This window comes from Euprymna scolopes, chromosome 37 (genome assembly GCF_053919585.1).
Source record: "Euprymna scolopes isolate OS-2025 chromosome 37, ASM5391958v1, whole genome shotgun sequence".
Lineage (NCBI taxonomy): Eukaryota > Metazoa > Mollusca > Cephalopoda > Sepiida > Sepiolidae > Euprymna > Euprymna scolopes.
The window spans coordinates 58,460,137-58,486,756 of record NC_136518.1 but is presented as its reverse complement, the minus strand read 5'-3'; the positions used below and the strand labels follow the sequence as shown (position 1 = coordinate 58,486,756).

The window sequence follows — 26,620 nt, the reverse complement described above, 5'->3', positions numbered from 1 at the left end:
TATATATTGATTAATTTTCTAAGCTCGTTCTTTCACCTTCTACTCTCAGCAATATCACAAGGTTGCCAACCCAACCAATTCAAATGTAAAAACGGAAAATGTATCGATGCTAACAAGAAATGTGACCAAACATTTGATTGCTCTGATGATTCAGATGAACAAGATTGTCGTAAGTTTGGTCTTAATAATTAGTGACCCTTCTAGTAAAAAAGAACATCAGAAAACTTCCATATTTATTATTATGTTTTAATTTATCTGAAATATGAATTATGAAATTATTACATAAAAACACGCGGTATTTTTAAAAAACAATTTTATTTATACTTTGCTTTTTCTTATCAGTAGCAATAGCTGATACTGCCAGTTCGTTTCACAAAAGGTACTGCTAAACATGCTTGAAATATTAAAAATAAACGTTTCTGTTATAACTTTACAAAGACATAACGTCTTCTTACTTTGTTCATATAAATATTATAACACATATTCATTTTAAATCTTCACATTTATTCTTACTATACATTTTTATTGAGCTTATATTCTCCTGTTGCCCTGCACCTAACCTTTCACTTTTCCCACCTAGCTTCTACATCACGTTGCCCAGCTCACCAATTTGAATGTAAAAACGGACAATGTATAAATGCTATCTACAAATGTGATGGTTTTGTTGATTGTTCCGATGGGTCAGATGAAACTAATTGTAGTAAGTAAGAGTAAATAGTTAGCATGTATTCAAATCGATTTTTTATCATAGAAAAGAAAATACCCATTTGGTTATTGGTTATAAGATTCCAAAATAAGTGACTGACAGATGATTAAAAGATAAAATTATCACAAAGACATTAAAACATGTTTGGTATATTTCATCATCACTGAAAATTAAATGCTAACTTACATTAGCATCGTTTGGATGATATTTTGAATAATAATTATAAGTTAATTATTTTCACATAGATGAATGCTTATTTCAATGTCACTTATGTTTCATTTTTCCTAGATTAAATTCTTAATTCATAAAATGTCGTCTCGTTAGTATTTTTCTTCTTTCTATTTGCACTTGTCTTCCAATGCACTGTACCTTTCTCTTTCATCTCATACTCAGCAACATCACAACGTTGCCAATCCAACCAATTTAGATGTAAAAACGGACAATGTATCGATGTTAACAAGAAATGTGACCAAACATTTGATTGTTCTGATGCTTCAGATGAACAAGATTGTCGTAAGTCGATTAGCAAATATCGAAATTGCATAAATTTACATAATTTCTGCTTGATAAATTTTAAAATGAAAATCTAAATTTTTTTTTTTTTTAAAGTAGAAAATAATTTTTTAAAAGTAAAAAATGAAACATTTTTCTCTTGCATATCATTTGAATTCAATAGTTATGTTACAATTAATTGTAATTTTCGAAAAACAATTAAAACACTATCAAATTTTTATTCGTACCAATAATCGTAATTCTTTATAAAATTTAATTATTTCCTTTAAAATTTATTTTTTATAATTCTTTTAAATTTTTTCTTTGCGTTCATCTTCCTATAAATACTATTATTTCTTAAAAGTTTTTTCGTTCCATTTGCGCTCGTCTTCTTATGCACTGCACTTTTATTTCTTTCACTTTTCATTCACCCAGCCACATTACAACGTTGCAAATCTAACCAATTTGAATGTATAAACTGACAATGTATTCAGGCTAGCAAGAAATATGACCAAACATTTGATTGTTCTGATAGATCAGACTAACAAGATTGTTGTAAGTTTATTAGCGAACATGATCGACATCATTTTTGATTGATAAAGATAAATAGATAATGTCAATTAGCTTTATGAAATATTAGACTCTTAAATTTTAAACAAACTGAAATAAAACATTAAATTATTTTTTGTCACTCTAGCAAATGATCTTTAACTATCAGATATTTAAGCTTCACAAAACGTGTACTTACACTGCACTACAGAAAATACTTTGTGGTATCACCTTGTATAAGTAAGTAAAACTATAATAGAGCTCAGTGTAGTCAGTTGTACCGTACCACGCAGCGGCAAGATATGTATTGATTAATTTTTTAATCTATGCTAGTAATGTAAATATGAAGTACGCTTGGCTGGATTTCTGAAATTGCAAAAACCGTTTCTTAACGTACGATTATTTTAATGATAAAATTAGTTTACATTTGGAAAAAGGGATTTAATAAATATTAATGTTTTAAAATGTAAATTATCAATAACTAGCGGGGGTACCCGGCGTTGCCCGAGTGTTTGTTTCCGGAACGGGGGGGGGGAGTTTTAAAAAATGCTATGGTAGGTAAGTAGGAAGGATCAAACCCGGAGTCATGAGTAAAAGTAGGAAAATAAAGTGTGAAAAAAAACAAAAAAAAAAAAAAAACATCTGCAACGTTAACAGTCCGGCCACCAAGAAAAGTCCATTCCAGTTGTTTAGGAAAAAAAAAAAAAAAAAAAACGACTACGGTAGGTCGGCGCGAACGTGAAAATATAATGTGAATTGTCCAGCACGCTAACCACTACGCCACAGAGCACTGCAGCTTAGTTTAGTGATTTTAAATAACTTCACATGAAAGAACTACGAAGCCAAACCGGTGTTCTCTTCTCAACTGTTCCTTGTGAACGATCCCCAAACGGTGTTAAGTGGTGGCAGGGGGAGGAGGAATTTATTAGAGAGAAAATATTTTACCACTTCCATCGATCTTAACCGATTTTGGCCGTGACTTCTCAGCAGAAAAAGTATAGAAATCTAAGATTATCGAGGAATTTGAGAAATAATAAGCCTATAACACACCTCAGATATTGTTCTGCCGTTTGTGCATATTATATTTGCATGAAATATCTTGATTTTTAATCCTATTAAGGTCAAAATCAGACGTGAAAAAATGAGTTCATTTCATTTATATAGATAGATAGAAGATATAATCAAATAATTGTTTCACACATTTTTATTTTAATATTTTCTTCATTGATTTCTCATTCTTTACACTTGTCTTCCAATGCACTGCATCTTTCTCTTTCTTTCAACTCCTACTCATTCAATTCAAATGTAAAAACGGACAATGTATCAATGCTAACAAAAATGTGACCAAATATTTGATTGTTCTGATGATTCAGATGAACAAGATTGTAAGTTTGGCCTTTAATAATTGATGACCTTTTTCGTAGGAAAAAAACATCTGAAAAAAAACTTCTATATTTATTTCCGCCTTTTCATTCATCTGAAACATAAATTATTAAATGATTACATCATAAAAACTCGAGGTCAAAAAATAATTCTGTTTATTCTTTGCTCTTCCTAATAGCAATAGCTGATACTTGCTGCTTGCTACCGTATCACAAAGTACTGCTTGACAAGCTTGAAATATTGATTTAAAATAATATTTCTGTAATAGCTTTGCAAACGCGTAACATCTTTGTTAAATATTTCAACTAATATTCATTTAAAATAATCTTCATTTATTCTTGCTTTATATATTTACTGCCCGGGTGTTTTGAGATGTGTGTGTTTTGGGGTAAATGAAAACAAATCGTTGGCCGGGTGTTCCCGGTGTTTGGTTAAAAAAAAAAAAAAGAAACGAAGCCTTGACGCGCAGTTGAAAAATAATAGTGTGAAAAAACGTGCGACGTTTAACGACATGTGCCCGTTTTTGACGAGTTAATGACGTCAACTTTGAGTGCGGGACAGTGTTTCATTTACCGTGAGTCTGTTCGCTTCTTTTTATATACGAAAAAAGCTTAATGCACATGCGGCGATCGAAAATTGTTGAATATTTATGTTTTGAAAGTCGGGCAATTAAATAGACAGACTACCCCGGTTGTTAACTCGTAGATATTATCATTTAGGCACGATATAAAAAGTTTTCAGAAGTTGAGGCGACCGATCGGTTCTCGAAAAAAAAAAAAAGCCTTTCTTAGACATACACGAAAACGCGCGCGCGCGCGCACACACACACACACACACACACACACACGTTTTCGGTTTTATATTAATAGACTAGCGGTGGTACCCGACGTTGCCCGGGTGTTTGGAGATGTGTGTGCTCGGGCGGGGGTGGGGGTGTTAATCAAAACAAAAGAATAAGCGAAGTAAAAAAAAAAAAAAAAAAAAAAAAAAAACAGAAAAACGAACGTTTGAAATAATAACCCTGCTTCAATATTAAAATTTTAGAAATAATAAAGACATCTCATATCATGATTCGAACCCAAAACGGTTAGATAATGAGGCCGCACTCTAAGCAACTGAGCTAAGATGACGTCGCCGAATTTGTGTCGCTTTTTCAAATATTTAAAGTAAATCAGGTTATGACGTCGTATGACGCATGCGTAGAAGCGATTTCGTCATGGGAGGACGGTTTTTGCTGCCCCCCCCCCCCGCTCCGTGTAGAAAAGTGATGATTTCAGGGTGAAAAAATTAACGTTTTTGGACAATTTTTCGATATTTGTCGGGTTGGAAGTTTAAAATGTTACCGATCCGTGACCAATGTGGAAAGTTTTTGCGAGCCATACAACCACACAAACATACATACATACACACATTTTCGCTTTTATATATAGATTGAGCTTATCTTCTCCTGCTACCCTGTACCTAACCTTTCATTTTTTTTTCCACCTAGCCTCTACATCACGTTGCCCAGCTCATCAATTTGAGTGTAAAAACGGACAATGTATAAATGCTAGCTACAAATGTGATGATTATGTTGATTGTTCCGATGGGTCAGATGAAATCAATTGTAGTAAGTAAGAGTAAATAGTTAGCATGTATTCAAATCGATATTTTATCGTAGAAAAGAAAATGTCCATCTGATTATTGGTTATAAAATTCTAAAATAAATGACTGACAGATCATTAAAAGATAAAATTATCACAAAAGGATATTAAAACATGTTTGGCATATTTCATCATCTTTGAAAATGTTAACTTCTTACATTAGCATCGTTTAGATAATATTTTAAATAACTATAATTGAATAATTCATAAAATGTTTCGTTAGGAATTTTTTTTTCTTCTTTCTCTTTGCACTTGCCTTCCAATGCACTCCACCTTTCTTTTTCTTTCACCTCCTAATCTCAGCAACATTACACCGTAGCCAACCCAACCAATTCAAAGTTAAAAGCGGACAATGTATCGACGCTAACAAGAAATGCAACCAAACATTTGATTGCTCTGATGCTTCAGATGAATAAAATTTGCCTTTACTCATCTAGTTAAAAGAAGATTACACAAGAAGGAACTTCTTTTTTCATTTCTACCTTTTTATTAATCTGAAATGTATATTATCATAAAACGATTAGGTTGGTGCAAAAATAATGTCGTTTTTGACTTTAAGTTAAACGTCAAAAACATTACTTTTGCACCAACCTAATATCATAAAAAAATAAAATGTTGCCAGATGAACAACATTGTCGTAAGTTTGGCCTTAATAATTATCCTTCTCGTAATAAAAATTTACTCAAGCAGAAACTGCTATTTTAATTTCTACGTTTTCATTCATCTGAAATAGAAATTATAAAATGAAGTTATAAAAATTCAATTCCTGTATTCAAAAATAATTTTTTTTCTGTCTTTCTTATAAATATCAATAACATTGTCGTAAGTTTGGTCTTAATAATTAGTGACCCTCCTTATAAATATCAATAACTGTTTACCCATTTTTATTTGACTGACACGTTATCCGTTTGCGTAATTTGTCTTTCTATGCACTGCGCCTTTCTTTCATTCACCTCTCACTTACCCAGCTACTTCACAATGTTACAAACCCAACCAATTTAAATGTAATAATGGACAATGTATTCAGGCTAGCAAGAAATGTGACAAAAAATTTGATTGTTCTGATGGATCAGATGAACAAGATTGTAAGTTGATTAACAAATATGATTACATAAATCGACACAATTTCTGATTGGTACATAAACATAGCTTCATAAAGCTAATTATCAACTAATTGTACTTTTTATTTTAAACAAAATAAAATAAAACATTCAATTTTTTGTGCGTTAGAACAAAGGATTCTAACTGGTATATTTGTGCTTCACAAAACGTGTACCTACACTGTAGTACAGGAAATAATTTGTGAAATCACACTGTATAAATAATTAAAAACTATGATAGATCTAGTTTTAAAAAATTCTATAAGAAACTTATTTTCATTACTACTTTTTTATTGATCTGAAATAGAAATTATAAAACGATTGTCATAAAAATTCAAATTCTGTATTTAATAATGACTTTCATTTATTCCTTGTTATTCCTTATTAATATTAGTAGCGGATTTTACTGACTCCTTATCCCTTTCAAGTATTTACTACTTGAAATGCTTACAACGTTAATTTAAAATAATAAACATTCATAACTTTGTAAACCCGTTAAAAAAATCTCTCATTTGTTCATATAAGTAAATATTAAAGTTTGATCAATTCCTTACAAATGTTTTTCTTTTTAAATATATGCTTAAAGACAAGAAAGTAAGAAAGCAATTTGTCTTTTCATATTAAATTTAGAAATAAAGCGCAATGCAAATTAAACTTACGAATGATCTCGCATATACACAAACAGTATGTAAAAATATGAGGCGACATTTGTGTAAAATTAAAGTAACTTGAAAGAAGCTGCGTTTTGAATTTATTGTTACTCAGCCCCACATAAAATTAAATTCATTTTAAAGAAAGCAGTTTTAAATCTGGAGAGGACTTTTGTACCATCCTAATACGTAAGCACTATATAAACAAGATAGTGTATTTTCTGACAAGTTGAATGGATTTGAAATAAGGCTTTACTGTTAGTGTAAGAAATTGGTTCAATTTTGACATTCATTCAATTAAGCAAATCTTTTCAATAAAATGTGATTTAGTTTTCGGACATAATGATAAACATTTCATTTATAATTTAATAAAAAGATTAAAACTTTTCTCATTTGTTCATATATATATATATATATATATATATATATATATATATATATAACATTAAGTTGATCATTGATAATGTGTTGCACTTTTTTTTTTACTTTTGTGTCTAAAGAAAGGAAAATAAGCATTTTGCATGTTCACTTTAAATTTAGAAATAAATCGCAACATGTTGAAAATAAAGTCAGTCCCATTAATAAAAAGGAAAATTTGAACATAAGTGCTAAATATTTGTCCAGTAAATAAAACAATGTAATGAAACTGAATTATTTGTTATATTCAAGTCCAAACATCCAATTAAAAACTAATAAGAGTTAATAAAATGTCCCTTTTCAAAACGAATATGCAAATTATTTAATCTCATGGCTGATATTGCATATACATAAGTAATATATGAAGAGATTGATGCATCTATCGTGTCAAGTGGAATTAACTCCTAATATGAAGTGCTGGTTTTGGGGTTTGCATGAGAAATGGGTGCAACTTTAAGTTATTTTCGCTAATACAGCGTGTCCAAAAAGTCGCTGAAGAATTTTGAACTTGGATTCTTTATTTTTTTGACATTTTTCTGTAATTATAACAATCTGCCTTAGACATGGGGAAACTTGAGAAAAAAATGCAAAATTTTAACAATCTTTATTCATGAAAAATAGTGTCTTTTAAAAGTTGCTCATTTTCAGCTTTGCATATTTGTGCTCTTTCCAAAACCTAATGCATGACAAATTTCAGAATCTCCCTTATTTCGTTCCTGATGTTCTCCTTCAATTCTTGCAGGGTTTGAGGTTTGTTAACTTAGACTCTTTCTTTAAGATATTCCCACAAGAAAAGGGCGGGGCTAGGCAAGTCTTGGGAACGTGGCAGTCATTTGACATTGCCATAGCGACATAATGTTATCGCCAAAGCATTGCCTAAGGAGCTCTATGGTGTCTCTCGCCGTATGCCTACGTTGTTCAATGCTATACTAATCCATAATTAATTTCTAAAATATTATTTGTAAAATATATGAAATAAAAGAAGAAATAATTATTCATGGGAAAATGACAGGTTTTCAGTCCTTCCGTGACTTTTTGGACACTCTGTATAATCAAATTCATTGATTAATGCCTCATACATTCTTATTCTAATATTTTCTTGATCGATATCACATTTGCACTCGTTTTCCTATGCACTGCACCTTTCTCTTTCTTTCACCTCTCACTCACCCAGCCACTTCACAACGTTGCCAACCCAACCAATTCAGATGTAAAAACGGACAATGTATCGATGCTAGCAAGAAATGTGACAATACATTTGATTGTTCTGATGGCTCGGACGAACAAGATTGTTGTAAGTTGATAGGTTACAAATCAACCAATGAAAATCGTACATTTTAAAATTAAATTAAATGAAATGATAATTGTACATTAATATTAAATGATATATGCCCTATTATTTTTGCACGTACACTTGTCAAAATGTAAGATGAAACTTGTTGCAAATATTTGGCAATTATTACAGTTAAAATACTCAAGATAATCACATCATTAATAGCTGTAATGCTTATCAATAAATTTCATGAACACTTTTTCTAATCTTATCGTTACTTTAGGGAAGACTTTTCTTTTTTACTCCTTTTTATTTTCTTTGCACTTGTCTTTCTATGCACTGCACCTTTCTCTTTCTTTCACCTCCGACTCTCAGCCACTTCACAACGTTGTCAACCCAACGAATTCAAATGCAAAAACGAACAATGCATCGATGCTAACAAGAAATGTGACCAAACATTTGATTGTTCTGATGCTTCAGATGAACAAGATTGTAGTAAGTAAATTAGTCTATGCCGATATAAATTTGATGCAATTTAAGATTTACTGAAACCTCAAAACATAAGTGATATAAAACCATTTCTACAACTGAGAATAAAATACATTAAATTTTTGAAAAAATGTCTTTTCATAGAAATTATAAATTAATAAAATCTAGTTGTGTATAAACTTTGAATAAACAAACTGTTTTGGAAATATGTTAAGATGCAGGTATTTTATTTTCTTTCTGTTTAAAATTTAAATATTTCATATAATACCATATCCTACATCAGAAGTTCGTGTGTTTAGTTTTGCTTTCTTCGCAAGTAATAGTTATATTTTTTCACTATCCTATTGTCTAAACGTAGCAAAAAAAATATCAGCCATTTTTTTTAACTTAAAAAAATTATATTCTTTTAAATTTATTCAATAAAGTTTCTTTTAATTTGCCGACGTCTTTTTTTTTCTCACATTTTCCCTTTTCTTTGCACATTCCTTTCTATGCACCACACATGCCATTTCTTTCACACGCTCTTTTCAGCCCCTTTACCATGTATTAATGTTATAAAAATGTGATCTGTGATCCAAGGTATAATTGTGCTTACTGCTCAGATACTCAAGATTGTCATAAGTAGATTAAAAGTAAGCTTGCAGTATAGTATAGTTAACATCTAAGCAATCTGAAAATAAATAAAATTTAAAAATGAGATTGCATTGAATAAAAAGTAACATTAACCCTATTCCCCTTATGGAATAAATTTAAACAAGAACCGCTTTTTGAAATTGCACAAGTATAAGCAAGTATGCGATGCAAATAGACAAAACAAATTTTGGATACGAAACTAACATAGAATCAAAACGATATGACTGGAACATAGTTGATTAGTCCGGAATAGAAAAAAAATTTAATTTGAAAAATTAGTGAATAATATTATTAAAATATATTAAGTGAACATAGGTAATTGATGGCAACGTTAAATGATGATTCGATTGAAATTTTTTTTAATAGAGATGCGAAAATAGGTAAATAAAAAAAATAAAAAAACTTGAAAAGAAGAGATGTAGGTAAAATATTTTTCTCATAGCTTTCCTTAAAAGGGAAATGGATTCCATATTGTTCATTGTAAAAGTTTTTTTTTTATATAAACGTCTGATGATAGGCTGTCTTGTAGTGAACGATGAAATACACTATTTGTTGCTATCAATCCATTCTTTGATGTCTTGATATTGTTAAAACAATATGAATGCTCAATTACAAAATATGGTAATTTTGAAGCTTACAGTTTAAGTCATCTCATTCTGACTTAAAATTTTATTGGTATATAAACGGTTACCGAATTATCGATTATATAACCCCAATAAAATTCGGATACTATAAACAAGATATATACGATGAGCGTGCAAATGCCCCTGACCCACTTCCAGTTGTCTGATCTAGCTGAAATTTTGCATGTGCAATGATTTATATATCTACGGATTATGTGGCAAATTACAGCTCTGAACTAATTGTGGTTTCTGTTTTACAGGTGTCTGAATTGAGTAAGGTGTGAAATGGAGCCTGTTGAATGTCGAGCAGTGATCCGTTTTTTGTATTTGAAAGGGTGCACACCACAGTAGACTTTTGATGAAATGAAAGAAACTTATGGTGATAATGCCCCATCATATGACCTTGTAAAACGCTGGCATCATGAATTCAAACATAGCCGGAGGTCTGTGGAAACAGCTCCCAGACCTGGTCGCTCCCCTCCCTTCTGCCATTGATGAGGCATCTATCCGTCAAGTTCAGGCTGCCATTTTGGAAGATCGGCGCATTACTATTTGCCAAATAGCCCAAGATGTAAAGATTAGTACAGAGTCTGTGGAAACTATCATTCATGACTATTTGCATATGCATAAGGTGTCTGCCAGATGGATTCCCAGGTTGCTCACACCATTCCAGAAGCGAGAACACGTTGAGTGCTCGAGGATAAATTTGGATATGTGCCAAGAAGATGAGTCAAAGTTTTTCAAAAGACTGATTACACAGGATGAAACCTGTGTCCATCACTATGATCCAGAGACCAAAGCCCAGTCAATGCAGTGGAAGCACTTGGACTCACCATTTCCAAAGAAGGCAAGGGTGCAGCCCTCCGCTGGCAAGGTCATGCTCACAGTCTTCTGGGACAAGGACGGGGTAGTGATGAGATTTCCTGGCAAAGGGTACCACAATTACAGGAGCCTATTATGCTTCACTTTTGAGGAAATTAAGGGAAGCTATCAAAATCAAGAGGCGGGGTAAGATCAGCATCCTCCCTACTCTCCTGACCTTGCACCCTCTGACTTTCACCTCTTCCCAGCCATGAAGTTGTTTTTGAAAGGAAAGCGTTTCCCAGATGATGCAGCCTTGATTTCTGAAGTCACGCCATGGTTGGAGGACCAACGTGGGGTCTTCTACAAAAACGGTCTCCAGAGCTGCATCAAACGATGGGAGAAATGCATAACTCTGGGTGGTTCCTATGTAGAGAAAGACTAATAACTGTGCCAAGTTTCGTTGCTCTACTGCTATGGGAAGTGGGCCAGGGGCATTATTTATTGCACACCCTCATGTATCTTATAGTATTCCGAATTTTATTGGGTTTATATAATTGATAATTTGGTAACCGTTCATATATATATATATATATATAGGCAATGTTTCTTCAATTATATTTCACCTATTTCTACCAATTCTTCAGCTTATAAAGCTCTATATAATTACAGAGCATATAAATAAAATGACAAAAGCCTATATTCCAAATTTCAAGATGTTGATAATCTTACCATTTATTCCTTTATGTATGTTTGCCATCCACAATTCTTGACAACACCTGTTTCGTAGCGCAAACATGAATTGTGCATGTCAAGCATACATTAATGAAATAAATGGTAAGATGGTCAACATCTTGAAATTTAGAATATAGACTTTAATCATTTATTTGTTATATACTAGATTAAAAATATTCAAAAGTTTACCGAGGTTATTAACAGTTCTCAATAAATGAGTAAAATATACTTTTATTTATATTCAAATAAATATTTTAGGTAATCATAACACTAAACATAGCAATGTTTGGGATAGATGGTTAGAGTAACCAGAGAAAGGTGATTAAAAATTTATAGAAGTTATTAATTAAAAAGACAAAATTTCTCTTTTTTTTTCTCATAAATACAAGACTAACTTTTTACTTTTTAAGTCAGATGCTAACCTGACTAGCTCTTCTCATTTGAGAAGGCCCATAGAGATTTGAAATAAATTTGAGATTGGGCTAAGTTTGTTGTTTTTTTTTTCTTTTAACTCTTATATATTATTTTATAAATATATTTTTAATTGTATAATGAAAATGTATGATAAAATTGTGTTCAATAAAGAGCAGAGCCTTATGTTTTATTTATACATATGTGCGGACATGTTTCTGCTGCAAATTCATTAGAAATACATCACCAAACCTTACCTTACAATGAAAACAGATTTTAAATCTTTATTTGAAAAAATGAAATAAAGATAAGAAAGAAAACAATGAAAGAAATCTGCGTCTATGGTTTTATGCCAGTTATATATATATATGATGTAACTTTGCTCTTTTCTGAAGAGATGCTTTAAGCTTTTAAATACTATGGTCTAAAGACTTTTCGTTATATTTCACATGTGTTGCTTTATTGGTTTAATGATCAAATACATTTTATTTGACTTTGAACTATCATCAACTGTTTCTTATATTATTTGCTCCACCCATCCGTGTAGAGCTTTCTGTATATTGATAGGTTATTGTATAAAAATTATTTTTTTATTTTCTCTTTAGCACTGAGATATATATATATATATATATATATATATATATATATATATATATATAGTAGAACCCCGGCATACGTTTTTTCTTCAATTTATGGTGTGGAATGTTTTTCCAGCCCTTGGTTACGGTATTTGCCCCGCCTTACGGTGTTATTCATAATGTTATGTGATTATATACATGTGTATTATATACTGTACTGTATTTTGTTACTAATTTTTAATATGTACTGTATAAAATTTTCGCTGATAATAAAAATTACATATTTTTATTGTTATCGAAATCTGTGAAATTGCCCATTTTTTAATCAAATCGATTGCGATGAACCAAGAGGAAGCGTCACTTGCTTCCCCACAGTAACTTAGTTCATAATACATTGTAGTTTACATTGCAATGTAAAGGACCTAATGTTGATTTTATGAAATTATGATTATATATAATGACTTGAATTAAAGTTAAAATACAAAAGGCAAGTATCATGGTTCAATTGTACTCTAAATGTTCATTTTGAACATATCCCTATTATATAAAAGAACCTACTGTTGATTTTATATGCTTGACCTTTCTACTTGTGTGGTGATAATGACTTGAATTTAAGTTTTAAAATGAAAAAAATCAAGTATCAATGGTTCAATTGTACTATTAACAAAAACATTTTGAATGTGTCCTGTCATATCAAAGAAAATACTGTTGATTTTATATGCCGGATCTTTCTGCTTGTGTCTTAAACTTCTCCAATGCACTTGTGATGTATGGCCGTATAAGGTGTTACCTCTAATCATAATCGCCTGTTACTTGTTTCATCGGATATTTTTTTCGGTTATCGATGCTTTTCGAAAACATTCCAACACAAAAACCTATCTGAGAACACTGCTAGATACATGAAGTATATTTGTGAAATTTCATAAAAAATCAACTCAGCCATTGCGTGGAGTCTATAGGGAACTTACTCACTCACACATCAATGTTCCTTTTGTATCATAGTAGATAGAATATATACAAGATATATTTTGTTATATATATATATATATATATATATATATATATATATATAGTATTTACTCCAGCAATATCTAGGAGTATAGCTTAGTGGCAGTATTATAGAAACATACTTATGCAAAGTAAGCTCTACAAAACGTTTGTGCTTCAGTCCAAATGTATGTTTCCTTATAAGTGTATAACTTTAGATGCAGTCTCAGTCCTAGATAGGGTTCTAAAGAGTCACCAACCTGATAGGTCCTAAACTGTCATCTAAGCTTCAGCCTCTGTCCCATCAATGAAATGTTGCATCTCTCTGCCTGTTCTACAAATATTTTAATGAATGCTCCGACGACCTGCAAGCACTTGTACCCCCTCGACGTAAATACCCCCAACAAACCCGACAAGCAACTAAATCCCACCCCTACACAGATCTAAATGTAAGAGAGCTTTCTAATCCAGTAATTTCGTCCCTAGAACTGCTAGACTTTGGAACTCCCATCCGGGTCCCTGCTTCCTCAACTGTACTGACATGCAGAAATTCAAGTGTAATGTGAAAAAACATCTTGCTGCTCAACTCCCTACATAGTACAGCTGTAGCTTATATCCCTGATAATAGCCCCCTACATCAAAGTGGCAATGTGCCTTGTTTGGGGTGAAAATGTAATAAAAAAAAAATGGTTTCTATCTTGCATAATGTTTTCCTTTTTCTGTCAAAGGAATTGAATTCTGTATCGTTCTAACTTTGCATATCTTTTGGTTTCTTTCTCCTCTTTGCAGCTGTCGGTTGCCAACCTAACCAATTTGAGTGCAGAAACCGACAATGTATTGATGCCAGCCTGAAGTGCAACAGACGCTATGACTGCACGGATGGATCTGATGAACAGAATTGCAGTAAGTAGTTGCATGACTCTGCATTGCCATTTTTGCTCCACAGGATAAAAAAAAAAAAAAAAAAAAAATTGTTGATAATGTTATTCTTCTTATCCACTGAGCTGCTTCATTTTGGATTACCATGTGGTGACCTCGGTCTGGGTCACCATTTTGTTTTGTTTTTGGTTTTTTAAATTGGACACTGGCTTGGCTGTATTGATGACTAAAAGGTTTTTTTTAAATTTTCATTTCAGCAGAAAACATTTTTGCTTTTTAATAAAATTCTTTTTTTCTTTTTCTTTTACACACCCGGAAAAGTAAGAATCCTCTTGCTGATGTGGGTTCTCTGCTTTTTATTGAATTTTCTTGATCACTTGAAGAAATAATAAATTTTAAATCTGCCAATTCTAGGCCAGGCTGTTTCTGTTAACTTAAAACAGGTGTGTCTAAAAGTTTGCAACATCTTGCCAAGCTTTGCAGCCATTGGCGGAAATTTTGCTTCTGAACCATTGTGAACCAATCACTTACACTGGCTATAGCAAGAAGTACATGAACACTGTTTTTGTACATGGAGCTAGAAACAAAACGGTCATAAGTATGTTGGATGGTGTCAAATACCATCCGGCTGAGTAAGCTCAGGAAACTCCTGCCATTACTAACCAGCAGGAACGAGTTTGTGTACACACTGTGATGCTGATATAATGGAAGTGAAATCTAGTAGGTGTGGATTGAGGATATGTGTTGCATGGAGAGAAATGATGAGTATGATACAATGAATGCGTAATGCGAGTCTTCAAGGCTGATGAGCTCAGATGAAGATTTAATCTAGATAGTATAGGGAGACGTGTGCAGAACTAGAGACTTAATTGGTTCAAACAAAAGTGCCAGATGCATGAAAGAGAAAAATACCTCCACCGGCTAAAAAATAAAAGGTGTAATTGATTAAACAGAAATAAGTTTGGTTACATTAGGTTGTATAATATGCTGGAAGAGGTGTAACGACATGAACACACTTGTGTGTTTTAAACTTATTTAACTGTTCTAATTCTAAATTTGAGACAGAGCTACGGGCTAGAGATCAATTGAAGTTTCATCTACTCTTAATTCCTGTTAGCACATTTCCAACGTCTACAGTTTGCACTGATTCTATCTATTTTGCACAACTAAAACAAAGATATATTGTTACATTTTCATATATACTGATCTGACCTCTTTCTTTTGTATATGCAAGATTTAGGAGTAGATGGAGTAAGTTCATGTAACTTCTGCAATTACTAACCAGTAGATTGTTGCCCTTGTCAAATGCAATGCACTGATCTATCGACGTAAAACTTTGTCAGTGAGATGCCTGTATAATGGGAAACTTTGATAGTATAAACACATTTAAAGAATGGATGAAAGTGGTCAGTAGATGTAGAATAGTTGAGGTAGTAGGGCCAGTTCACAGGGCAAAACCAAAGAAACCAGGTGGGGACGGGGTAAGAGATAAGGATAAATTTGAGAGAAAAAGAGATAAAGACCTGAACAGATTTTGGTTTGTTTGGTTGTTTTATGGCATATCAATTCTTTTCGGGTTATTTAATATTGAATCAAATCATTTTGGTAAAAGTTTTTATGCTTCAAGTTCTTTATATTTTCAAAGATTTATTCATAGTGTTTGGTTTGGTTGTTTTGTAGCAGAAAATTGCTATTTTTGTTTTTGACTTTGGAGAACATGATTGCTTTTTGTAAAGAGAAAGAAAAAGCAATAGCATCAACGTTTGGCACAATTTAGGTTAGGTATTTCCAGGCAGTCTGATCTGTTAGCACCAGTGTTGGTTAATTTTAATTACTTCAAGCCACCCAACGCATGCCAGCATGTTAAACTGATGATGATGACCATCATCAAGATCATGATGAATAATGTACAGCAATATAAAGAAGATAGTTAGACTATTAAAAACAATGTTTTATTTTCACTGCATTTTCTGAATTAAAAAAAGTCTTGTTTCACTGCACTTCAAGTTTTGAATCTTTCTTTCACCTTGCACTCTCAGCCACTGCACAACGTTGCCAATCGAACCAATTTGAATGCAAAAATGGACAATGCATTGATGCTAGCAAGAAATGTGACCAAAGATATGATTGTCGAGATGGATCAGATGAGCAAGATTGCAGTAAGTAAATAAATGAAAATGAGCCAATTCAATCTGCTTGTTTGACAAAAACAAAAATATTACAAACTTTTGCTTGGCAGGATGACGAACATTCAATAAAAGGTTATTTAAAACTCAAGTGTAAAAGACTGACCGACGTATCTTCAAAATTCTATTTAAAATGTAAGCATGAAAGATTAATGGACGGACTTATAAAATATTTCAAACTTAACAAAAGACTGACAGATGGATCTACAAAATGCTGCCAGCGGTTTTCCCTCCGTATCAAAGCCAACAGCTTAGACAATAAGGAATAGGTCATCTCAACAATGGTCTGAGATATGGCTTTGGTACTGTGCAGTTCTCAGATGTCCACCCTCGCAGTCTTTGAATTCTCTCTTTGAGAAAGGATTAGTATATTGATAATCGGCGGGGGGCTCTAGTGGGGAATGCAGACAGAGCTACGTAAGTTTTTTTTTTTTTTGTTTTTTTTCTACAGGCTGGAATGCTCTTCCTCTAGAGCGTTGGCCCTTCAATCTCACTTTTCAATTTTTGTCACATCTCTCCATTGGAGGGAGATAAATGTTGAGTGACTGACGAACGAACAACCTATTGTATAGATGAGTGGACTTATCTAAACATGTAAAAAAAAAAAAAAAAAAAAGTTTTAACCGTTCAGGTTTAAATAAAATAGAATAGATACAAATTAGGCATTTTTTTTTTAACATGTAAGAATAAACTTGCTGTTTCATTATACTCATTAACCTGAAATATAAATTATAAAATCAATAAATAAAATTTAAAAACTGAAATGAGTAATTCTATTTAATATGTAAGAATAATTTTCTTTTTCAATCTTCTCTTTTCATCAACCTTAATTATAAATTAATAAATAATATTTAAAAAATTAAATGGAATATGTTTTTAATCTGTAAGAATGTTTTCATCTTTCTCTCATTAATCGGAAATATAAATGATCATAAATTTAATCAATAAAACTTTTAAATTCAAATTTTTAAATTATTTATACTCCTTTATTTAAAAATACCATTTTTTAAAATGTCAAACTTTTTTCATTCTTTTATTAACCTGAAATTATTATCATAAAATTAAGTTCTTTTAAATCTAAATATTAATTTTAAATTAGTTTTACTCTAGTTTTATTTTTTAAAAATATAAACCATTTCGATAAAATCTTATTTCTTTCCACACTTTTTCCCCTTTCTATCCCACTCTTCCTCTGCACTGTTTCCATGTCTTCCACCTTTTCAACTCAGTCATTTCAAGAAGGTGCCAATCTAACCAATTTGAATGTAAAAATGGACAATGCATTGATGCTAGAAAGAAATGCGACCAAAGATTCGATTGTGCTGATGCTTCAGATGAGGCCAATTGTAGTAAGTAGTTTAGAAACAACTTCAGTTTAACATTATTTTAATCATCTCTGTATTATTAAAACTACCAAACACTATATTGTCTGTATGTTTTTCTCGCCTATTCGTAACGTTGATAAACAGGAAATTATTTTATTTGAATATTTACTAAATCAAAAATAATGTAGAAACACTAAAACGAATTAAAAAAAAAAAAAAAAAAAATTCTATTAAAAATAAAATCATTTTTCTCTAAACCTTCATCCCATAAATCTGAGTCTGGTTAGTAAACAATAAAATAACTGAATTTTTAAAATTGTAAATTATGTTAAATTCATTTTCCAAATTATAACTTGTACACTGAATTCATTTTAAAAATTATAATTTATACACTAAATTCATTTTCAAAATTATATTAAATTTATTTTCAAATTTGTAAATTATATAAAATTCATTTTTAAAATTATAAATTATATTTCTTTTCAAAATTATAGATGAGATTCATTTTTATCTTTTTACATTTTTCATTAATATTAACAAATATTCTAATTTAATAACTCTACAAAATTAATTTTAGTGCGAAAAGAACCATTAAAATAATTGCTTTTTATGCTTTAATTCTTATTGATAATATCAATCTTTTCTAGTAATTTCTTACCAACATTTTATTTTCTAATTTAATCACTTTCTCTTGCACTTGTTTTCCTATGCACTGCACCTTTTTCTCTTTCACCCTTTCTCAGCCACTGCACAACGTTGCCAACCCAACCAATTTGAGTGTAAAAATGGACAATGTATTGATGCTAGCAAGCAATGCGACCGACGTTACGATTGTTCTGATGGATCAGATGAACAAGATTGTTGTAAGTTGATATATTTGAACCTATGAAAACAATGTCTATATAACAGAAGAAAACCATGTGTATGCTTTTTACTTTCCTCTAATAAATACATAAAATCGATTATAAATCAATGTCCATAGGCATTGGGATGTAGATGGTTCTCATTATGATAGTGATTGATTTTCAATTTAAACACTAAATCTTGACATAAGATCAATCAAGCAAAATTTACATTCAAGTAAAATTTACCATTAAAAAATGTCCAAGTAATTTTTACCAATAAAAACGACATCCAAGTAAAATTTACCAATAAAAAAAAAAATAATACACATCAAAGTAAAATTTAGAAAAATTCTAGTAAAATTTAACAGTAATTTTTAAATTTGATCGATGATTTTACTTTATTGGCATATATTTACTACTACAAAGACGAGTCATTAATTGCTGTATCTGTTAAAGCTCATTTAAATCTGTTTATCGCTCATATACGATAATTATTCTTTGTAAAAAAAATTCAGTTAAAATTTTATTTTCTTTGCACTTTTCCTTTGTTTCACCTCTCACTCACTTAGCCACTGCACAACGTTGCCAACCTAACGAATTTAAGTGTAAAAATGGACAATGCATTGATATTAACAAGAAATGTGATAAAAGATTTGATTGTGCTGATGCTTCAGATGAACAAGATTGCAGTAAGTAACTCTATATCCTACAAAAAATATCTCTGAAGCTTGTATATTTCTTTTGATTGTTTTTTAAACTACATTCCTTGATAGTGTGTGAAATCAAGATACATAATTTTAGACACTAAGCTCCCTTGATCACAGAAGGAACGGCTGCCTCACTATAGTACATATTGTTTGAATGTGAATAAATTTTATTTTCATATTTATCTATATATCTATAAAAGTGAAATTGTTTGTCTGTCTGTATATTTTCCTACCAAATTACTCTGTCAATTTTCAGTCTACAGCCTCGAGATTTGACATAAGGGGTATTTAGATTTGGGAAAATCTTCTTAATCAGTTTTCGGCCAAACATTTGGCTGTCAAGGAGTCAGTTGAACGATTTGATTTTTGAAAACTCTACCGAACTCCTCCGCCAATTTTGGGTCTAAATACTTGAAATTTTAGATGTAGGTTACATATGTTCAAATTTAACTATTCGTAGGGAGACAAATTTGTCATAATTAAAGGGATATAATTTTATAATGATTAATACATATATTTGAATGTGCATGCCGATGTGTATACACACACATATGCAAACATACACATGATTAGTTAACTAATCGTAAGATTTCATTAAAAAGTAAATCTAAAATCAGAATAAACTTTTGTTTTTATTTTTATCTATTTTTATTGCACACTTATCTCCCTCTTTGCACTGCTCTTCACATTTTTCTATAATTTTCTGCACAGTTATTTCACATCGTTGCCAACCTAACCAATTTGAATGTAAAAACGGACAATGTATAGATGCTATCTACAAATGTGATGAGTACGAAGATTGCACTGATGCATCAGATGAGGCCAATTGTAGTAAGTAATTTACAAAGGATCTAGGCAAAAAAATGAAATGATGCTTAAGAGAATGTATTCCGTTACTTTGTTAGAATTGTCTAATAAAATGTCTTGTGCTTCTTTCCAATAAGCCCGTCATGAAAAAAAAACACAAAACTTTGGTTTGGCTGTGGATAAGCCAATAAGTCTAAACTCCTAGAATCTCCATTTACAGTAGGGATCCCTTTCTGCTCTAATTGTTTCTTTTCTAGGACTGCTAGATTTTGGAATTCCCTCTCTGGGTTCCTACTTCCTTGACTGTACTGACATGCAGAAGTTCAAGTGTAATGTAAGCAGACATCTTGCTGCTCAACTTCCTACATAGTATCCCTGCAAATTATGTCCCAGATACTATATCAAAGTGGCACGGTGCCTTGTTTGGATGAAAATACAATTAAAAAAAAATAAGCTGAATACCTTAACCACTGATTACTATGACTTTGCTACATGAGAGTACTTCAGGCAACATGAATTAGAATGGATACATTGAAGATATTGCCGAGGCTAATTTTGATTAAAACACATGAAGCCATTGTCGGTTAAAGACATGTAATTTGCCTCATTAACATACAAACAATACAATATCTATTTTGAGGTTTGAATGTGTCCATATCCTATAACTCTATAAAGCTACTATTCGCCCATGCATGAACGAAGTATCGTCATCACATCCGTGGCTGGTGCACCAACCACTAGCTTCTTCTCCTTGGACAGGGTACCAAAAAAGTCTCTAACTTAATAGATCTTGCACTGTCTATAAAACTCCAGCTGCAGTCCCATCTCCACATGCCAGAAAAATTTATATTTTAATATCTGCTTTCCTCAAATAATTTGCCTTTAAAATTCCCTGTTTTCCTGACTGAGCCAATATGCAAAAATTTAAATGTAATGTGAACAGACATCTTACTTACAAACTCCTTTCCAATTACAATGTGCCTCATTGGAGGTAAATAAAAGGAAGGAACCTGTCTGTTAATGTATGTATACCTAAAACTTTCGACAGAGGGAACAGATTTTCACGAGATTGGTATTGTTTGGAAGCTTGACCCCTTTAGATGACAAATATCGAAAAATTGGCTAAAAACATTAGTTCCTTCACCCTCAACTGGACACTTTTTTACAAGGAGGGTCGCTTTTTTCGCCGATATTTTCGAAAGTCATCCCCTCTTTTTGATTGACTAGAATTTTAAACCTTTGCCACTTCCAGTTTGGCGATGGACACAACAGCAAATGTGTCATTTTTTTTCACGTTCTTTTCCTCCTTCACGCTATGGGTTCAAGCCTGCCTGTCTACTACCACTTTTTCTTTTCTCACCACACACCTCCAAACACCCGGGCAACGCCGGGCACCAAGCTAGTTATCTAGAGAAGAAAAATCTGCTTGTTTGTTTACAAAATGTACTTTTTTTTTTTTTTTTTTTTTTTTTTTTTTTCAATTTTCTTATCAGTATGTGAAAGTTGAGATGGAGCATCTTACCAAATGCCAAACATTCACCTGCTATTTTATATATTACAACCACAAGATCTTAAGATTCTGGTCGCACCTTTTAAGTGCAATCGTTTGAATCCCTTGTACACTTGGTTCACCAGGTCTATTTGTCAGGTAGTTTTTTTAAATTCTTTTTTTGTGCTCAGTTGTTCCTATAATTACTGGAATGATAAGAATCTTCCTAAGATTCTAGTTTCTTATGTCGCACATAAGACGGAATTGGAATCTTAGTATACCAAAATTCTAACAAGTTGTAACCATTTACATATTCACACCAAAAATTTGTTTTTTCATGACGGTATATGATTGTAAAGAAACGATATTTTATGTGAATTTTTTTATTTTATTTTTTTCATTTTGTTCCCAAAAAATTTAATATGCAAATTGTTTCTCATTTTAATGAAATAAAACTAATTTCTATTAATATTATTTATATTATTTGGGGAACTATTATTTTGGTTGTTATTTATCCTGCCTTAACAGTTCAAAATAGACTTTGTAACCTATTCGGGAATGCCCTTTTCTCTTCTCTGTAATCTTTTCCCCACAGAAGAGACGTTGCGAGCCTGTCTCTGCTTTATCATTATTTTTATGGCAAGTGCTCGTCTGAGCTCCAATCTATGGCCTCCCCTTGCTAAACTTTCACATAAAACCCTCAACTATCTGAAACCAACATCAATAATTTCCACCACTCTTTATCTGTGCCTAAACCTATATGTGGATTTCATGAAAAAAGCTTTTTAGAGCTGCTCACCTGTGGAACTCTGTTCCGTTTTCCTGCTTTCCAACTGACTACAATATGGTCGTCTTCAAGTCCAACATGAACAAGTTCGTGATGAGCCGTCTCTTTAAGTAATCCAATTTATCACTACTAATGATTACTACAATATTGACCCACTGACTACACCCATTATCCTCAAGTAGCCTTCGGGCCTTGATAAAAAATCTTGTCTGATGTAATCTCTGATCTTATCAAGGCACATTCTTTTGCACTTGAATCTTTCAAACCTTTTAGGGGTAGATTGTTCTCCTTCTATAAGCCATGAGCAGTTAGAAGTGTTAATTTTATGTTATACTTAATATTGCTTGTAGTAATGGTTGAACCTTCAACTTCCAAAAATGATCTAGAATTGATTGTTAACAAATGCTTTTAACTATTACATCATGGGTTCATGTGGACAATTACTTAAAGGTTCCAAAGTCTGAAAAGATGCACCTGAAGAAGGTCGTTACATTAGATGATTCTTTTAATGGAAATCGCTCCAGACAAGGCATGAAGTCATTTGATGTAAGGAGCTAAAAAAAATCCTACTTTAAGGTCAAAAACTTACCAATAATAAATGCTAGATTGCTCTTCCAACCCCAAAAATAGCAATTTTTCCCTCTTTGTCAGAAACATTGCTCATGGAATGTGAGAATATAAAGACAAAATAAGAGAAGTGAGAATTACAAGGCTGCCGGAAGTAAACCCAAGATCCGATTTCTAATCTCCTAAATTTGAGTAAGAGAAATTGTTCTGAAAATGACGGTTAAGATGAGAACGGTAGTCTGAATAATCCAAATTATACGAATTATTAATTCTCATCTAAAAAATAAAATTCAATCACAATTTTCAGACTTTATTACATTTTTACATCTTAATATTTGAACTCTTCATCTGAGTTATGCAATTTCCATCATTTTTCGAGTGTTTTACTCTTTGGTCATTTTTTGGATACTGATTATCGTAATCCATAACCTTATAGAAATTTCAAACTGAATCTCTTAGTCTACGTCTGTAGATTAATTATCACATTGCATTTGATACGTCTTGGATATTCTAGATATAGGTGTTGGGCGAGAGATATTCTTGAACTTGATAGTTTAATACTAAATGAAAGAATTGTGGATTAAATAAAGGGTTCACTTTGATATTACAAGAAGGCTATCAGCAAAGAAAAAGGCCAAAAATTGCATCAGCTAAGATGAACAAAATCATCAGAAACATGTGAATTCGTTTTTTTACGCTCGTTTCTAATTTTTCTCAAATTTAAAATCTTGTCGGTAACTTTTGAAAATCGCATGCTTTTCTGCACCTTTGCACTCCTTAACATACACTCGATCTTCCATTCACCTCTCAGCTACTGCACAACGTTGCCAACCCAACCAATTTGAATGTAAAGATGGACAATGTATTGAAGCTAGCAAGAAATGTGACCGACGTTACGATTGTTCTGATGGATCGGATGAACAAGAATGTAGTAAGTAATAATAAAACTTTGTTGCAGAGAAAACATGTAATTGCAAATCGAATGATTGCATCGCTATAGTTTTCCAGATGTAGATCCACTGAAAACCAGGTGTTTATCAAAATGTGCTCAATGACAAGCAGAGCATAATTATCGTATGTTTATTTATACAAATATTATTTTCTATATATGTGCATACATGTTTCTGCTGCAGTTCCTTTAGAGAAGCAGCGTCCTCAAGCCAGATCTTAACAAAAACTAGTTTTATTATAAAAGCTCTTGCCCGAGCGCGCTGCTTCTTTGCTGAAATTGCAGCAGAAACATGTATGCACATATGTAGCCAATGTTTGTATAAATAAGCATACTATAGTCGTAAATCTATATACTACGAGTTCATCAATGTTTGGTTTTCCTAGGGATTTATATGTCCATAAAGTCCGTGTGAAATTTTAAAATGAATTGCTCCAACATCGAATACTTTTTACAGATTATTTCTGTTGCAAACACAAATAGTTATAAATATTTTAATGTGCACACAGACTTTATGTACACCCTGTATATATATATATATATATATATATATATATTTTTTAATAGTACAAAATAAATCCTAAAAATCTTTAGTTCTAGAATTGAGTTATGTTGGAAAATACTGTTTTAATTATTCTAATTAGCCATAATTTATAATTAACTGAACTATTCACCCATCTTTCTCTTTATTATCTATGCATTTTTCTTTCTCACTCTGTTGATTCAACCACTCCCTAATATTTCCTAAGGTCTCTGTGAGCATTAAGAGAAAGTAATTCGAAGGCTCCCTTTTCATTTGCTGCAACACAGATGTAGGAGAAGGCACCACTTTTTCCAAAATTACTCCACTTATCCTTGATTCTCATCTCATAATGTTGAGTGTTTAGCAAGAGTGCATCAAGTAAAAATAAACAAAGAAAGATGAACTACAGGTCAAGTAAACGTTTGTCTGAAAACGACTGTTGGTTACTGATATGGGAGCAGAAATAACAAAGAATCTGATTGGCTAATTAGACAATTTAACACCACTTGTATAAATAAAAGCACACAGTACCATCAATTCCATCTAGTAGCCTAAAGAATCCTCACAAATATAAACATGAAAAATTCTGTGTAGCTTGATTGTCATATATATATATATTGATATATATTTGCATAACTTATTCTAATCTAGCTCTTAATAATATAAAATACATGCTAAAAATATTTAATTCTGGGATTGAGTTATGGTTGATAAATTCTGATTTAATTGTTCAAATTAGTCATAATTTATAATTAGCTGAAAATTTTTTTAATGGCTGAGAAATTTCAGTAATTTCCCATCCATTTTTATCCATTTATTTCATTTATCACCCCTTTTTTTTTTTTTTTTTTTTTGCCACTGCCATGCCACATGTCTGGTCTATTAGAGACCAGAAGTTTCCTTTTTATCATATAATCTTAATAAATTTAATCATAACTTTTTTTCGTATCGGTTTAGTATTGGAAAACACTCTTCCACTCTTATCCAATCAAAATTCAATGATAATTTCAAAATGATTGTAAAAGAAACAAACCAAACTTATTTTCTTTGCACTTTTCTCTTTTACCCGTCTCATTCACGTTGCAAACGGAAACAATTCAGATGAAAAAACGGACAATGAATTAAAATCTGATCAAACATTTGATCGTTCTATCTTTGATATTCCACTTTTTCTTTGCACTGCACCTTTCTCTTTCTTTCACCTCCTACTCAGCCACTTCTCAACGTTGTCAACCTAACCAATTTCAATGTAGAAACAAACAATGTATTGATGCTAAGAAGAAATGTGATCAAACATTCGATTGTTCTGATGCTTCAGATGAAGCCAACTGCAGTAAGTAAATAAGTAATATTCAAGTTATAAATAAAAATACATGAAAAACCTTTAATTTTTTTCCAGATAAAACATTAAAAATAAAAATGCCTTAAAAAAACGTTTGATTTTAAAATAAATGACTTTCAATCATGCAAATCAATTTAACATTTTTGAAAAAAAACATTTTAAAAATGTTCCAATCAAATTTAAGATTTCAAAATATATTTAGTCAATAATTATTTAACTTTTATAAAAGATCTTTTCTAGAAAACCATTTAATTTCTTTTTAACGATTTCCATCCTTGTATTTAACTCTTTATTTGCACCTAACTTTCTATGCACTGCACCTTTCTCTTTCTTTCACCTCCTACTCTTAGCCACTGCACAACGTTGCCAACCCAGCCAGTTTGAATGTAAAAATGGACAATGCATCGATGCGAACAAGAAATGTGACAAAACATTTGATTGTTCTGATGCTTCAGATGAACAAGATTGTCGTAAGTTGATTGGTTGTAAACCAACCAATGAAAATTGTACATTATTAAATGAAGATAAAGAATGAATTCATATTAAAACTTCCATCTATTCATTAATTATTCATTCCAACTAGTTTGATGTCACCCCATCAAAATGTATAAATTACATAATAATTTAATCAAATAAGGGTTATTCAAATTAAATTCCAACTAAATTAAAAGAATAAAAAAAATATAAATTCAATCATTCATTAAAAAATGATTTATAAGATTTTAATAATTAATCCTTTTTAAA

The 26,620-nt window shown here is 31.5% G+C and overlaps 1 protein-coding gene across 1 annotated transcript in view; it reads left to right on the top strand.

Moving 5' to 3' along the window:
• LOC145261202 (uncharacterized) overlaps positions 1 to 26,620 on the top strand; it is a 751,089-nt gene that overhangs the window by 445,739 nt on the left and 278,730 nt on the right. Inside the window, exons 41-49 of the mRNA XM_080119542.1 lie at positions 14,260 to 14,373; positions 16,389 to 16,508; positions 17,765 to 17,884; positions 18,604 to 18,723; positions 19,275 to 19,394; positions 20,124 to 20,243; positions 23,874 to 23,993; positions 25,748 to 25,867; positions 26,227 to 26,346. Coding sequence (XP_079975668.1) covers positions 14,260 to 14,373; positions 16,389 to 16,508; positions 17,765 to 17,884; positions 18,604 to 18,723; positions 19,275 to 19,394; positions 20,124 to 20,243; positions 23,874 to 23,993; positions 25,748 to 25,867; positions 26,227 to 26,346 — 1,074 coding nt within the window. The remainder of the gene's footprint in view (positions 1 to 14,259; positions 14,374 to 16,388; positions 16,509 to 17,764; positions 17,885 to 18,603; positions 18,724 to 19,274; positions 19,395 to 20,123; positions 20,244 to 23,873; positions 23,994 to 25,747; positions 25,868 to 26,226; positions 26,347 to 26,620) is intronic.